We start from the raw sequence: 17080 nt of genomic DNA, 5'->3' as shown, positions 1-17080 counted from the left end.
TTCCTCCTCTTACGCTTGCCCCTTCCCGAGCATCCTTCACCAATCTGTCCTTCTCTTTCTGAGTTCTTCTCTTTCCTCACAGTTTTCTGCATCTCTCCTCACAATTCCACCCTGCCACGCCCAGACTCAAAACATCTGAAACAGGAAACAGTGTTCAAACTAATCCTATAATTCTTTAGGAAGTTCAGTCTCTGCACAGAAAGGCATGATTAAGAACAAATAGACAGCAGTTGTATCGGGATCAGAAGGCACGACAGCAAACATTCAGCACAAAATTCAGTTCAGAATAGCTGATGATTTTCCTTCATCTTTTTTTTTCGTTTTCCATCTAAAACCATACTTTACTTTCCTCTCCTGTTTATACTTTATCCATCTTTCCTTTCTGGCTTCATGCCTGCCTTCCTTTTTCCATCTTTTGATTTTTCATTTCTTTCTTTCCCTTCCCCTCCCTCTCAGGTTAATGCACAGTGTCTGAGTCACTCTGGAGCGTAAGAAGACATCAGTGCTCAGTTCAGAAGGTGAGCACTAGAGACAGAGAGGACCTCAGCTCTGAACCTGCCAGAAGCAAAGATGGAGCAAGCCAGCCTCGCCATGAAAACACCCAGCAGTGTAAGTCAGAGTTAGCTCTTGGAATGCATTCTCCTGGATGGTCATAATTGGTAGCAGATATGCTTTGTTAATAAAGGCTTTGTTGAGAGCATGCTTTGCATAAAGGAAGAACTCCTGGTAATTTGCAAGTCAGTTTTAGAAGAATATCTATGAAAATCATAATAAAATAAGAACTGTTATCATTTAAAGAAACAGCTTAGAAACTTAGCCCCAATGGGAGATATTGTGATCACGGAGGTGGCTTTCCCAGGGCAAGGCTCATCCATGGCACTGCACATATTCTGTCCCTTATGAGTTTCCAAAGTTCTGGGAATTGCATAATTAGTGATAGTGGAGGGGGGCTGTGTTCCCATTTTCCCCTTATTTTTGTGTTTAAAAAGATAAGCAACTTAATCAATCCTGAAAAGTTTGTAAAGAGTATAATGTTTAAATACTTATCTCCAAAGTATCTATTAATAAAGGAAAATCAGTAGAGAAAAGCAAAGACTGAACTATATGGAGATTTGCAAACTAAAGGGAATCAATGTTATAAGACAGAGGAAGTCATTTATAATGGCAAGTTAAATGTTCTACGCTCTATTTCACTAGGATGAACTTGGGCTAGAAAAGTAGGAGGGGCAGTGTTTCCCATGTTACTTCCAAGGTGCTGCTGGTCTCTTCTTACCAGGTTCTCTGTGTGATAGAGTCTAATCTCCAGGTAAGTAAGCAGTGGTAGAAAATACAAGGCAGAAAAGTAAGCTCAGAGAGCAGAACTGAGCTTCATAAACCAACATTGGTACTTTGTGGCATTTTAAATACAGAGAAATCAGCTAAGAATTCCAATCAGCGCTCTGGAGGTAAAAGAAGGTATAATATGCATGTATATGTAAATACACACACACACACACACACACACACACGTGAACTCACTCACATTATAACATCTTATTTAAGTTTTTATTTTAATCAGACATAAGAAGATACAAGAGATTGTTTCCAATACATAAGTAGACTGTTTTCACCTCTAAAGGAGACAAACAGGATGGCTGCTCAGGGAAGTAGATGGGAAATTGACTCCTTGTCTTACCTGTTTCTTGTTCATTAGTAGTAACACAAGTCATCACTTCCTTTTTGCATGTATCCTAGGTCATCAAGTGCCGGGCAGCTGTTGCCTGGACAACCAATGCTCCCCTTTCCATTGAGGAGGTTGAAGTTGATCCACCAAAGGCCGGTGAAGTCCGAATTAAGGTAAATATAAACGGTGATGCATTGAGTAGATATGGACGCATGTACGTGTGTGCTTACAATGATTTTCTTTTAATTTAGGAAACAAATGGTATTCTATATTAAAGAGAGTTAAGACTTCCTGTGATTTATACAGATAGCAATAATGAGGTTGTTGCATTTTGCTAAAATGTCACCAACCTAAGACATATAAATACATTTAAAATACCAATGGTTTTTGGATTTGAAAATCAGACTGGGGAGGGATCAGTGAAGTCACGTAAAAGCCAGGCAAGAAGCATACATTTGTAACTGGGAGTTAGAGACAGGAGAATACCCCGGCCTTCTCTGGTCAACCAGTGAAGCCAAAGCGATGAGCCTCTATTTCAGTGGGGAACCTTGTCTCAAAACACAGAGGAGCAAATGAGGACAGACATCTGAACTTCAACCTCTGGTGCATGTGTGGGCGCGCACGCATGTGTGGGCGCGCACGCACGCACACACACACACACATACACAGAAAGTTCTCTTTCTCTCATACAGCCAGGAAACACACACACAGGAAAGCTCATTCACGCACACATAACTCATACACACAAAGTAAGATTGGTGAAAATCAATGCAACTGTTGGTTCCTAAAGCTCACTTTTCGACAGTTACAGAGCTATTCTGATATATAACTATTCAGTGGCTGTAGGTGTCCTCTCAAACTTGTGATAAAGTGTGGTTGCCATTATAAAGATTCCAGGACAATGTCTCTAAGAGGTAAGTGTGTGGATCGTGAGGCCTTTGCCATCATGAACAGATTAAAGCTGATCCTATAGGAAGACATTTCTTACAGGTTCCTAATAAAAGCATGATTCTGCACCCACCTACCTCCCTATCTCTCTCTCTCTCTCTCTCTCTCTCTCTCTCTCTCTCTCACACACACACACACACACACACACACACACACACACACACACACCTGCTGTTTGCCGTGTTGTAACAGACAGTGGGCCCTTGTTGGATGAGAGACCATAGTCTTAGATTCACCAGATTCCACAGTTGTGAGCCAAATAAACTGGTAGGGTCAGAATGACATAGTCGGTGATATTCTGTTACATCAGGAGACAAGAGACTCAAACAAAAGCAGTTGTTCTGCTGCAGTGGGAGTGACTATGAGGCCCAGGCCCCCCTCCCACATTGGTTCCCTGGAAGGTTCTCCACTCCAGGTATGACAGATCTAGAGTACTAGAGATTAATCACCCACCTTCTTCTGCCATTCTCAACCGTGGGAAAAGTTTGCTCTAGACAGGACCACCTCACCTGGGTCTGCTCCGGCCATCATCACAGGATCCCATCATGCATGTGTTTTAGAGAAGATTTGTTTTCTCACAGTTCCAGAGTCTGTGAGCAAGCAGCAGCAAACTCAACACAGGAAGTCGTCTAGATGAAGGACTCAGCATGCCTGGTTCTGATAAAAGCTCTCATACTGGCTTAGATAGATAGATAGAGAGATAGATAGGTAGATAGATAGATAGATAGATAGATAGATAGATAGATAGATAGATAGATAGATAGATAGATAGGTAGGTAGGTAGGTAGGTAGGTAGGTAGGTAGGTAGGTAGGTAGATAGATAGATAGATAGATAGATAGATAGATAGATAGATAGATAGACAGACAGACAGATGCTCAACTTCTTACTGTACCTTTCTGTGAGAAAGAGAGGACATGGAAAAGAAGAAGCTCCTGGTCTCTCTCTTCATAAAGACAGAAGCTGTGAATTCATGGCTTCATCTGAAGTTGACTACCTCCCTCCATGTACTATTATGCTGGGGACTGCTAGACCTAACACATCCCATGAGACCTAATCCATTTTAGAGATGTATTTCATTTTAAAAGTGTGTGTGTGTGTGTGTGTGTCTGTGTGTCTGTGTGTACTTGTGTGCTGGTGCCCCATAGAAGCCACAAATACACTGAAGCTGGAAAGACAGACAGTTGTGAGCTGCCCAGCTTTGGTGCTAAGAACAAACTCAGGTCCTCTGCAGGAGCAGAAAGCATTCTTAACTGATGAATCTTCTCACAAGCCTCTCCATCTAGTCCCCTGAGAAAGACATTAAGCCATTCATGAGGGTAGTACTCTTGACCCATGCATCGAAGACATTACTGATTTTCAATACTTGCTGTGCTGGGGAGCGAGAGTCTAGCATGTGAACCTCTCATGAAGCAGACCACACCCAAACCATACCCAAGATCTTGGTGATAAGCATTTAAGAGAGGCCTGGAAACTCTGTGAGCAAGCAGCAGCAAACTCAACACAGAAAACTAGGCAAAGATGCAATTAATACTTCACGCTGACATCATTGAATCTCTGCAAATCTAAAGCTGTGGACCAGACTATACTGATTTCCCTCAAGACCAACGAGAGAGGGTATTTGAAAACAGCAAGCAAACAAGCAAAAGGGCAGAGAGAGACGGGATTGTGGGGCAACTAGGAGCAGCAAGTAAACAAGAGGACAGAGAGGGATAGGACTGCCAGGTAACTTCTTGGGTCAATGGCCTTAATAAACAGACCAAGAAAACACAGAGATAAACATCTTCCATCCTGGAAAAGTCCAGAGGAATGAAGAAAATAACATCAAAGTGAGCAGATTGCCAAAGCGAAAGAGCGATTTTACAAAGAATTTGGAATGTTCCAAGGATCAATTTCTGCGGGCCAGAAAAAATAACAAAAATCAAGAGAATGTCTAGATAAAACTTGTTAGCTCTGTCAACATGTTCCAGGGGAAATATGCAGTCTGAAACTGATCTGACTGGCCACCAGCTCCAACCAGCTGTGGCATCTCTGTGCCCCAGAGGACAACTAAGTGACCTTTTGAATTGGAACAGTTAGAGAAAGAAAACTGTTGCAAAGAGGAAAAAACAAGAAAACTGTATAGTGCAGAAGAACTTTTGGGGATGGCTTCAAAGGCCTTTCCGGGTCCCTTTTGCGTGTTAGCTGGTATCATAAAACAGCTCGCGGGCTGGGGATGGGAAAGCTGGCACAGAAAGGCTTGGGGTTTAGGCTGTTTTACTGCTTGGTGTGGAATTCAGGAGGAACATCAAAATGTCACCCAGGTTTCCCTCCCTGTGAGTTCATGTAACAAGACATGCCCTAAAGTTCCTGCTGTATGCTTGACCACATCCCGCAGTTTGTAGCAAAGTGCCAGAAAGAATTTAGTGATGTTTGCCAAGTTAAGGCAGTCGGGGCAAAATTATGAAGACAAGAGAAACTACGTGTTGTGTTCTGTGGGTACAATAATGTCACTTGAAGTTGTAACCTATTTTTCTCTACAAGACCCAATAATTTTATGACCAGGTATTTTAATACAATAATTGCATTAATTCTTCGAGAGCCTCATGCATGCATGCAATATGTTTTGATCATATTCACCCCTCCCCACATCCCTGTCCTCTCCCTTCTTCACGTCCTTTTTCTTCTTTAACAGCTCACTGAGTTCAGTTTCTGGGGCTGGTTTAGCGAGCTAAGCTTTTGTCCTGTACATTTTAGGGGTAAAGGTTCAAACAACTAATGACCTAGATTAAGACTTTGTGTCAAATGAAAGGTGAAGGTAAGTAGAGAATATTAATAGTTTGTTGGGGTAGAACAAAGACCAGTAGGTCATACTCTCCTGAATTGGCTGTTAAAGAACTCAGGGCTACCCAGACCTGTTTATCAATCAGTAAGAACAGACATACTGTCTCTCTGTTCAGTGACTCCTGCCTAGGGCTCCTTTCTTGGCAATAAGTCCTGTCAATAAGGATAATTATGGGGGACTGGCTTTATGAAGATTTGACTATGAGAACAAAGGTTTGACTGAGTAAATGCTTCCACACCAGGGCCCCAAGGTGTGGGAGAGGTCATCCAGTTGCCAGTGCAGGATAAGTCGGGTTTAAAGGATGATTTATCCACTGCTGGGATATTCTGGGATGAATCCCTTTACGGAAGGGGGAAAGCCATAACTTCACAAGATTTTGACAGAATTGACAGTAACTATCCAAACGATGGGTGTTCCCAAAGCTTTGCAAATCAGGTTCCCCATAAAGTGCACACTTGTAGGTTTGTCTAGTTATCTGTCAGCTGTACTTTTATTGTACAATGTTTGTGGCTCGTAGCACCAGTTCATGCTGCTCACATATGAACGGTGTGGGGCCACCCACTGGAGCACGGTTGTCTGACCCAGGCCCATCCCCCTAAAGAAAACTGGCTCACGTAGCAGCCACCAACTGTCAATAGTTCCTCAGCTAAGTGTGAGCTTGTGAACCCGTCTCTCCTGGGATGCTAAGTGGCTTCATCTTGTGCAGGTGACAAGCCACTGTGAGTTCACGGTGCATCCGTCCTGTCATGTCCAGAGGACACTGTTTCTCCCTGGTCTTCCTCAACCTCTGGCTCTTACTATCTTTCCAACCCCTCTTCCACAATATGGCCCCGGCCTTGGGGAGGTGTGTGACGAAGATGTCCCACTGACGGCAGAGAGTGCCGTACATACTCTCTGCACTTGAACTAGCTGTGAGTTTCTGCATTAGCTGTCATCCGCAGCACAAAGGAGCTTCTCTGAAGGTCTGAGAGATGCACTAATTGAGGAGTGAACATGTATGTCTTTAGAGGGCGGGCTGATACTCTGTCCTTTTAGCAATAAAACAATAGGAATAGGATTGCTTCTAGAGCCTATGAACTTGCAACTGTGGGGTTTGGGCCAGATTTACATACCAGGCCTGTGTTTCTTCCTGTGGAGTGGACTGGAAATGCAGTGAGAAAGTGGTTGGTGACCCCCGTAGCATTAATGCCACCCCTGCACCCATGGGTGCATCCTACCAGACTGGTCATTATTGTCACTTGAAGAGTTCGCAGATAAAATCGTTGATGGCCTTTCTCTCCCAGTAGCACACAGGAGAACCTTCAGGACCATGAAAACAAATGAGCACAGAGAAAGCAGCCCAGTCAGCACTGGCTTGAGGGGGTCTCCCAGTCACTGACGGCAGATAATTCAAGGGGGAGATATCCCCAGACCTGGCACTGGCACTGTCCCTTTAGCAATAATATCTGGCAACCTATGACTTCTAGGGGAAAATGCACACACAGACACACATTTAGGAAGTTTATAAAATAGTAGGTTTCCACATAGCTTTTTAAAATAGCCTAGTGTTAATTATTCCTGTCCCACCCCTACTCTGCCCTACCTTCCCATCTCCCTCTACACTTAAACCTCCCTCCTCACTTCTAGGGCCGATGGGTCTACCCCTCCTCCCACTGTTCATCTTGAGGAGTTTCTGGCCAGACATCTTATTGCAATTTCCAGTTAAACATCCTGGTTGTTCCTGTGCTCCTTCTGTCCCCTGGTGGTTAGCTATAGGGCCTTTGTTTACTCCATCTTGGGCCTGATAATTTCCCACCTACCTGGGGGGAATTCCATTGTGCAGCAGCTAGGTATATAAGGTTTTTCCTAAGCTTGAATAAACAGCATTTGGCATTATCTCCTCACGAGTGACCCACATCTCTTGTGTGTTCCTTTAATCTCCAGGCCCTTGCCTGGCTCGCAAACGGTACAGTGGAGTGAACTGTACCATAGAGAGTAACGCAGGCATTGCATTCATTAATCCCGTTTCCTTTTCACCTACATCCTGCTCTCCCTTCTCCTTTACAACACTTTCTTCCCTCTCCCACGAGGGGCTTCTTTTAGTTTTCCTGGTGTATTAGTTAGGATTCTATTGCTGTGATAAGGCACAATGACCTGAAGCATGATCCTCCTTAGTCTTATCCATCAAAACCCGGAGTCAGATATGAGGGTGAAAGCTCAAAGATCAGAGAAGCAGGGCAGCAGCCCCTAGAGACTTCTGACCTCTACAAACTCTCAGCCCAAATGGGGAGCAAGCTCCATCTCCACCTCCCTAGTGCACCACCAATGCTCGACTCAATCCCCTGTAGCCCAGGGTGTCCTGATCTTCCTGCTTTCTTCCCCAAGTGTCAGGATTAAAGGTGTGTGACACCACAACCGGGCCTCTAGGGTTAACAAGTGGCGTCTCTAGGGTTAACAAGTGGCTAGCTCCTCCCTCTGATGGCCAGGCAAGCTTTGTGTGTCAGAACACAGACAAAATAACGGACAACAGTGAGCAAATGCAACTTGGGAAGGAAAGGATTTATTTCATTTTACTCCTCTCAGATCACACGCCATCCCTGAGGAAGATCAAGGCAGGAACCTGGAGGCAGGAACTTGAAGCAGAAGCCATGGAGAAGCGCTGCTTACTGGATTGCTCACTCCTGGCTTGCTCAGCCTGCTTTCTTATACAACCCAGGGCCACCAGCCCAGGATGGCAAGGACCCATCCACCTCAATTATTAATTAAGACAATACCCCACAGACTTTACTACAGGCCAATCTGTTGGAAGAATTTTTTTCAATTAACTTTCTCTTTCCCCAGTTATAGTAGGTTTGGTTTAGATGACAAAAACCAAACCAGCACACCTGGCCCTACAAGTACTCCAAGTTAAACATACAAATTAAAGATTCGATGCCAGGATCCACATATTCGTGTGTACACGGTGACTTTCTCTTTCTGCCACTAGGCATTTTATCTCAATGTATTTAATCATCTTTTCAGATTATATCCTCTGGAGTCTGTGGTACCGATAACCACATCCTGGAAGGGAAAGACAAAGTGCCACTTCCTGCCATCCTGGGCCATGAGGGAGCTGGGCTTGTGGAGAGTATTGGACAAGGCGTAACAACCGTAAAGCCAGGTAGGTAACTAGACGTGATATTGATGTTATCCAGGGATGCAGGAGGAGGTTTAGCTTTTATGTCACTTGAAGAAGTAAGAGGCAGAACTGGAGAGATGGCTCGGAGGTTAAGCGCATTGGCTGGTCTTCCAGAGATCCTGAGTTCAATTCCCAGCAACCACATGGTGGCTCGCAACCATCTGTAATGAGATCTGGTGCCTTCTTTTGGCCTGCAGGCATATACTCAGGTAGAACCCTGTATACATAATAAATAAATAAATCTCAGAAAGAGAGAGAGAGAAGGAGGGAAGAAGAAAGGAAAGAGGAAGGAAGGAAGGAAGGAAGGAAGGAAGGAAGGAAGGAAGGAAGGAAGGAAGGAAGAAATTAAGAGACAGGAAAGGTGTTATCAGAATTCACATGAAGTCCCAGCAGAGCTATCATATGATATCAAATGGTAACTGGGAAATCAAGGTCCTCTCTTGATGTTCTTAGTTTTACTAAGAAAGACTTTAAGAAAAATCACAAATAAGCTTTAGGACAGAGAACGGACTCCAACAGAAGCATGAACACAGTTTATTGGAGCTTAAAAGGGAGCCCCAGGGCAGGCAAGCTGGAAGGGGGGAGGAAGTGGAGAAGAGAAGGAAGAAAGTCACTCTGCTTGAACTGAGGCAGCATGGGGGTCAGCCCCCTCCCCCTGGGCACATACAGCCACAGGTCGAGGAGAGTAGCTTTAGAAAAAGGAGTAGGGAATCCCTAAGCATTGACTACAGGGTGTGAGAGCATCCTTAGGATACAGCCAACATCTGAGAGAAAACGAAGAAATAACTATGTCTTTCCAGACTGGTCTCAGAAGAGCAAGCAGACCCCAAACTCATGGTGGGTATGGTAGAGATGGTGTTAGGTTTCAGGTGTTCCAGAAAGGAAGGGTACACACCTTCAGATGAACGCAGTTTCTTGTGGGTACTGCCTAGCCAGGTCCCAGCTGTACTCTGTGTATTAGCTCTAGAGGGACAAGGGCCTGTCTCCACCTAGAGGCACCAATTCCTGTCCGAATTCCCACTCTGACTCTTCTCCCCCCCCCCCGAGGTAGCATAAAGACCTCAAAATGCACCGTATGTCGACAAAACCATTAATCTGCATCCAGACATCAGCTACAGATATAGGCAACCTGGGATTCAGAGCCCCAGGTGAAGATGGAGTTCAGGGGTGTGACACTTACCTACTTACCTATCCTGCACAAGACTGTGTTCAATTCCCTCATGGAAAAATAGAATATTCATATTCTTCCAATTTTATTTTTGACTACAAGAGCCCAAAAGAATTCTTACCCATCCATCTTTATGGATATTATCTCACACCAGTCTACCCAAAATTAAACTAAAAATTACAATAGATACACTTATCACAACATTGGTAAACATAAAACATGAGCCCTTTCCTATACACACACACGTGTGTGTCTGCACGAATCTTTTCAATTGTACAGAGTAGTATCATGTGTAAGAATTTCTCCTAGACTTTGTATTTCCTTTCCCCACACTACAGCTCTTCATGTTTCAAACATGATAATATATATAACATCACATTATTCTAACAAAAAGTTTGTCAAAGATTATTTTTTGTTTTCTTTTACGTATTTTGTGAGCATGCTATGCCAGGAATATGGGTGAACATATCTGTACCTTCCCATGATGTCAGAATATACTAACAGTAAGTTCACATGGCACAGCAGTTTGGTTGGCAGGAACTTGCCAGACATTCATGACCGCCTTGATAGCAAGCCCTGGCTGAGGCACCTGTGAGTTGCTCCATTCCCATCCTAATTACGAATATTAACTCTGGCCACATGGCACACAGTACACAGTAGATACATCTGTGGCTATGTTGAGGGTAGGAACTACAGAATGGTTATATGTGTAGGTTACAGAGGCAAGGCATTGCAAGGGACCTAAGAGGAAAGCTGGAAAACTGAAAGAAAAGCCAATAAACAGAGGCTTTATGAGGGCTGAGATCTCTGGATGGTGTCCTAGGAGCAGTTAGTTCCCTCCTTTCTCAAAAGGAGTCAAAAGCTCCATGTAAAGTCATTTTTCGGGGCAATCGCTCTGAAAACCATTGTTTTGTGTGATATGGAGTAGCTCAGGGCAGGGCACAGACTGATCTCAATCACCTATGAAGCAATGCCCTGAAAAAGGTCAATTCCTTTGATTAATTTAGCTGCTTAATGACAGAATAAAATGAAGGGCACAGGCCGCCTTCCCTCAAGCTCTAGCATAATACAACACCTCGTAATGAGTAGTGATTCTAATTTAGCTCATATATGATTCATTCTTCCAATAAATATCAGTAAGCACAGATTCTACTTTTCTCCTGGAACACTGAGCCAAACAGACAAGCCTTGTATACCACAAAGACTGATTTCACTCTTGGATGTAGCTACCTCTTGTCTTTGAACCTCAATACCACGAGTGGCAAATACCTGAATTCTTTTTTTTAATCTTGCAGGTCTATTGATATTAAAATTGAATTTTTACCCCAGAGTGGAATGATAATTAACTTCAAATACCACACCTCCGCTCCTCTGCAACAAAATGATGACATCTGCTCTAAGCAGTTCCCAATGGTATTGACTGTATTTCAGGTCTCCCCTGAGCTGGTCTAACTTTCTCTTTTCTTTTTCCTCAGGAGATAAAGTTTTAATGTTTCCTCTTCCAGAGTGTAGAGAATGCAGCTACTGCCTGCACCCGAAGGGAAACCTCTGTGAGAAAGAGAAGTTAGTTCCCATTCTGTCTTCTCACCCCATTTGCTTTCCTCGGGAGAAAGGTTGACTCAGTCCTGAAAATGTCTTTTCTCTTCTTTGTTGCTCGGTCTGGGGAGTAGTATTCTCTCTCCGACGGGATTAATGTTGGATGGAACCAGCAGATTTACCTGCAGAGGGAAGAAACTCTATCATCTTTATGGGACCAGCACCTTCACGGAGTATACTGTGGTGGATGAAATTGCCGTGGCCAAGATCGATGATGCTGCTCCCATGGATAAAGTCTGTGTCCTGAGCTGTGAGATGCCAACAGGCTTTGGAGCTGTGTTTAATACAGCACAGGTAAGGACGCAGTTGAGCTGTTTTCAGTGACTGTCTACCGGGTAAATGAGGAGCCACATGGCCGGAAGGCTCCTTCCGTCATAGACAAAACCAAAGAGGCCTCCCCCGCCTCCTCTTCATTTCCTACTAACACAAGACCACCTCTGAATCTGCAGGTCACCCCTGGCTCCACCTGCCTGGTTTTTGGACTTGGAGGGATCGGCTCTGCCATTGTCATGGCCTGCAAAGCTTCTGGTGCTTCTAGAATCATCGGGGTTGACATCAATGAGCAGAAGTTTCGCCGGGCAAGAGCCTTGGGCGTCACTGATTGTCTCAACCCTAGGAAGCTCCAGAAGCCTGTCCAGGACGTGGTGATGGAAATGACAGGTGTGGGTGTTGACTTTGCCTTTGAGGCCATCGGGCTCATTGAAACCATGGTATGTGTCTTGAGCACGTTTCGTGAACACACTAACTTATTAAAGTCAGGAGTTTACTGCCATTTATTTTATTTGAAATCGGTGTTGCAAATTGAACCAAGAGCCTCCAGCATACTAAGCTTTGCTCTGTATGTCCAGTCCTGATGAGGGGCAGTGAGTTTTTACCTAGCCTTTTTGAGCACACTGGCGTGCCTTGCACTGTTATAAGCTAGTAGCCTATTCTACCCTATTTCATTTGTAGATCAGCCTTCCCAGCTAATTAATAATATCTTCATCTTAAAGACGGAAGATATTAATCTTAATGAATTTAAACAACTTACTCTAGGCATCATATTAAGCATGCTATTTGACCATAGTACGTCTCCCACATAATCCCTGAAAGCACACGTTAGCATTGTTATCAGACTTGAAGAATACAACCTGTGCCGCAAGGTGGCCTAGCCACCCACTCTCGATAAGCCAATTTAAAGACCCAAAACCCAAATTAAAACTCAAAAGTAAAAAGAAGAAGAAGAAGAAGAAGAAGAAGAAGAAGAAGAAGAAGAAGAAGAAGAAGAAGAAGAAGAAGAAGAAGAAGAAGAAGAAGATTATTTAATCAATGTGGCCACATTGGGAAGGACCCAGTGAAGCCCCCAAGTCGTGAAGTGAGAGCAAAGTTGAAACAGATACACGCATCTGAGCAGTCCAGACCAAGGTTTGTTCCTACCCACCCTTGGTCAGTCCTGTCTGCACCTCAGTCTCATCCCCAGGATACAAATGCCCAAGCTGTCTGGTGCCCTTTTCCTCTCCTAGCCTGTGGTTCATGGGACAATGCCCATTTCTTTGAGGTTGTTTGTTTTAGTAGTCTACTGATCCAATTGAGGGTCAAAGGCTTCTTTAGAAGACCTTCATTTCTACCAGGCCTGTTACAAGTTACAAGTTACCGCAGCAGAGTTGCTGAGATAGTAACCATTCTGTGTCTGCATTTAGGTCTCAGCGTTGAAGTCCTGCAACATGAGCTACGGAGTGTGTGTGATTATGGGAGTCGCTCCAACAGGTTCACAGCTTTCCTTTGACCCAATGGTACTTCTGCCAGGGAGAACCTTGAAATCTTCTATTATGGGAGGTAGGCCTTTCCGTTTCCTTTCTCTTCCCAGAATCCTCTGCATGCTCCTCGGAGGGGATAGTGGAGGAAAATGGGAAGAAGTAGAAGACAATGTATCAGAAAATGGAAGTGTGGGCTGCACTCTCTGCACTATTTAAGAAGTAACTGAATGCTGGGGATTACTAAATAGAATCGATTCGGCTTTTGCTTTATAGCTAACCATCTATCTTTCTCCATTTTCTGTTGTTGTCTGTGTGTGTGTGTGTGTGTGTGTGTGTGTGTGTGTGTGTGTGTGTGGTTACCTTTCACAAAAAAAGAGGTTTGTTTTGCTTTTGTCAATATATTTTTTATGTGTATTTTACCTGCATGTAACCTGCATGTATGTTTATGTATCTCTTGTGTGCTTGGTGCCCTTGAAGGTTAGAAGAGGGTATCAGCTCCCTTGGGGCTGGAGTTAAAGGTAGATGTAAATGGCCATGTAGGTGCTGGGAATTGAACCCAGGTCATCTAGAAGAGAAGCAAGTGCTCGGTCAATGAGTCATCTCTCTAGCTCGTATCAGGATAGTTTTATCAGAGCAGGAGGAATAAGAAACTGAAATTCGCATCAAATAGGAAGCAATGAGCTTTGGATAGCCAAGATGACCTCATCTGTGTGACTGCTAAGGGCTATCAGATACAGCCTTCTGGCTCAGCACAAAGGACTATACGGTCTGCAGCAAGAATAGTACCCACTCAGTAAGACAGAAGCTGGGAAGTAAACAGCGGAGGAAGAATTGCCTGCTGAGCGAACACTGGGTCACTAGTTCCAGTCTCTCTTCTGTCCCCAGACAAGAGGCTTTGCCACCTTCCTGTCATGAGCCTGACATCCTGAAGTTTTGTGGTCTGTTTCCTGTCAGGCACTATGCTGCCTTAGAGGCTCTTCCAGGCTTTTAGAAGGACCCTAGGATTCCACACAACTGCTGGAAACCTGAACGTGTTTGGCTCCAGGTATCTGATTGACCAGTCTTGTGCCTGGCTCACAGATCTCCAGACCTCAATTTTTGGCCTTGATTTTTACCAGCGACTCCAATCCCAAAGTTGAAATTTGAAAGTGTCTTATTCCCAGACACCATGTGTACCTTCTTACTGTGCTGTCTATTTATCCTAATCTATTTATGACACCAAGAGTGTGTGCATGTGCAAAGGCATAAGGGCATGCTGGAGAGGCATGCCGGGTACTAATAGCCAGTTATCTCACTAATTCATAAAACTAATTCCTTAAAAAGAGGAATTATTTTAATATGGATTAAAGAATCTGCTGCAGAGGCTGCCCTTTGTTCATTGTTATTCTGACAGGTTCCAGGTTAGTGAAAACCCTGCACGTGAATTAATAATGCAATAGTCAGATATCGTATTGTTTCTGTGGTACAGATGCTGAATGTCCACCAAGTCTGTAAGTTAGAGGTCCCCAGAATGGTGCTACTGAGAGGTTCTGTGGCCCTTTAGGAGGTGAGGCCTTCTAGGGAGTCCTTATGTCCTTGGGTGTGTGGACTTCAATGAGACTGTGCTAGAATTTTCCTCTTCCTCTGTGAAAGGGAAGACAGAAATAAGAGACTCAGCACAGTCATACTCGGAGTCCCTCACCCCATGACTGGCCTTTGTGTCCATGACACTAGCCACTTCCTGCCACCTTCACCTTCCAGCCGATGTTAGAGCCTCAGAGGAAAGGAGTCTGTCAACCCAGGTCAATCAGCCAGCAGGTGCTGTAGGAAACTATTCGCATCCTGAAGACAACGGAGAGCTTTAGGCACATGGGTTATGGTAATAACCTTGAGAACAAAGATGGCAGGGCTCTTCTATAGCTCTGGAAATTACTGTTCTCTCAGTGACTGGATTCTGCTAGCAACAAACTGTTGGCTTTGACATTTAGGAAAAGGACCAATGAATGAACGGCTTTGATAATTTTAGAAATGGAAAGTCTCATGGGAGCTCTGATATTTTTCACATCCTATTACTTTTGTCTTTTCCTTCTACAGGGTATAAAACCAGAGACAACATCCCTAAACTAGTAACGGACTGCGTACAAAAGAAAATCAACATAGATGCTCTTATAACCCATAAGCTGCCTTTTGAAAAAGTCAACAAAGCATTCAAATTGTTGCGAGAGGAAAACTGGTCAGTATTTGTGTGAATGGGGTAAGTGTGTGTGTGCATATGTGTGTGTGTGTGCATGCATACTTGTGTGTGTGTACGTAAGATGTTCCTGGGTGTGGTGACATACATGTGACTTTCAGTCAAAGTGTTAGGAAAAGTCCACGCTCCCACTCGGCTGTCTGCCACCCTCATGATGACTTGTGACAGTAAATGGTAATTCAATTGTCAGGTGAATTCTTGGATGTCACATTTCTATCTCCAACGCCAGCATCAACTGCAAGACCTCAAGTGTGAGAACTACTCAGGAATAAGTTTTTGCTTAAAAGATCAAATAAAGGGGAGAATAGATGAGCAAACTTCCCTGCTATGAATGCTTTAGAATGGTAGATTTAGGATGCTTTGTTCTCTAGGGAACTTGCTAACATATAAGGCACAATGTACATTGCTCTTCTTCTCGATGACTAGAATTTGGAAATTATTAAGAGCATAGCACCTCAGTTGATGAGAAAACCACCAACAACAAAAAGACTGACATTTCAATTCAAAATGCAATCCAATGATTGTCTTCACACGGCCTTTTACAATTAGAAAACAGAGTTACTACTTCAGTTCCCACCAGACCAGTGAGTGGCCACCTCAAGAGTGGCGAGAGCTCACAGGGTGAAATGTGACTGCCCAGGGTTGTCTGTTCCCGCACTGTCTGGTTCTCGTTGCTACATTCAGAGCTCATGATTGACAATTCTCTGCTGGCCTCGATTACAGATACTTTCAGTGTCCGTAAGAGAAAGGACAGTACCAAGAGTAGAGCTGGGAAATGGAGATGGGTGAGCAGTTCTCTCCTCCTAACCTGTATATGCTGGAATTGCTTTGTGCTGTCTCTGTGAGCACAGACAAGTCAGCCACATCAGCATCTGCTCTTCTGTGTTTCAGCATCCGCTGTGTCCTCTCGCTCTGAGATCCTGACAATGTGGCGCACTAGGATCCTCAGCAGGGCTCTTCGGTGCTTCTTTACCTCCTTGAAGATCAAAATTGGAAAGACACACATACGCAATGTTAACAAATTAAACTGTTAAAGAAAATCAACTATTTTTCTCTGCTCCCCTCCCTTCATCCCCTTTCTCCTTCACCCTCTCCTGTGCTGTGGAATAATCTTTTTGTACACTGTGAAGACATGTTGTTCTCATTGCTTCAATAAAGAGCTAAATGATCAATAGGTAGGCATGAAGAGGTTAAACGGGAGAACCAGCCTGGAACAACACTGGGAGGAAGAAGAGAGGGGTCGCCCGGAGACCTGGAGAGAAGTGAGAAAGCCAGGAAAATATCATGACAGGCTCCAAATAAGTTAGTTAAAATATAGGCCCCAGTTCCTGCTTCTTGCAACTGAGCAGGCTGTTTCTGAGGAAGCCATGAACAAAGGACAATCAATCTTTAAGACCCCAACAGCAGCTCAAGGTATTCTAGGCCTGAGCCAGCCGCCCCCGACAGCTCTACGGCAGCCAAGGAAGAATACAGCCTAGAACTTGTCCAGGCCTGCCCCCAAATGGAAAAACTACAGCCTTAGCCAGCCCTTGCTAGCCCTAGCCAATTAGGAGTATACTAACATAATTGCCAGCCAATCATAGATAAAATTACCTAACTGCCCTAGGAACTCCCTGTAGCTGTGCCTAAAAGAAGCCTTCACATCCCTCTCAGGTTAGTCACCATTTTTTACAGGTGAGCAACCCCACACGCACATGCTGATTTGCATACGTGGATGGTGGTCTTTAGTGGGACTTCTCCAGGACTGTAACAAGAAGCAA

At 44.2% G+C, this 17080-nt stretch overlaps 1 protein-coding gene across 5 annotated transcripts in view; it reads left to right on the top strand.

Annotated features, from left to right (window-relative positions):
* Positions 1 to 16364, top strand: part of LOC125414828 (alcohol dehydrogenase 1-like) — a 29472-nt gene extending 13108 nt beyond the window's left edge. For 4 of the 5 annotated variants that reach the window (XM_085677644.2, XM_085677645.2, XM_087897530.1 and 1 more), the window contains 9 exons: positions 457 to 609; positions 1735 to 1836; positions 8434 to 8572; positions 11234 to 11321; positions 11429 to 11648; positions 11804 to 12064; positions 13034 to 13169; positions 15164 to 15302; positions 16212 to 16364. In XM_085677644.2, the coding sequence (XP_085533770.2) occupies positions 571 to 609; positions 1735 to 1836; positions 8434 to 8572; positions 11234 to 11321; positions 11429 to 11648; positions 11804 to 12064; positions 13034 to 13169; positions 15164 to 15302; positions 16212 to 16236 (1149 nt within the window). In that variant the 5' untranslated portion in view covers positions 457 to 570 and the 3' untranslated portion in view covers positions 16237 to 16364. The remainder of the gene's footprint in view (positions 1 to 456; positions 610 to 1734; positions 1837 to 8433; positions 8573 to 11233; positions 11322 to 11428; positions 11649 to 11803; positions 12065 to 13033; positions 13170 to 15163; positions 15303 to 16211) is intronic. The other variant, XM_085677646.2, reaches the window with a different exon arrangement.
* The last annotated feature ends 716 nt before the right edge of the window (positions 16365 to 17080 follow it).

The sequence above is a fragment of the Myodes glareolus genome, chromosome 17 (genome assembly GCF_982192425.1).
Source record: "Myodes glareolus chromosome 17, mMyoGla1.1, whole genome shotgun sequence".
In the NCBI taxonomy this organism is placed as follows: Eukaryota; Metazoa; Chordata; class Mammalia; order Rodentia; family Cricetidae; genus Myodes; species Myodes glareolus.
The sequence above is the reverse complement of the archived record's forward strand: the minus strand, read 5'-3'. Positions and strand labels throughout refer to the sequence as shown.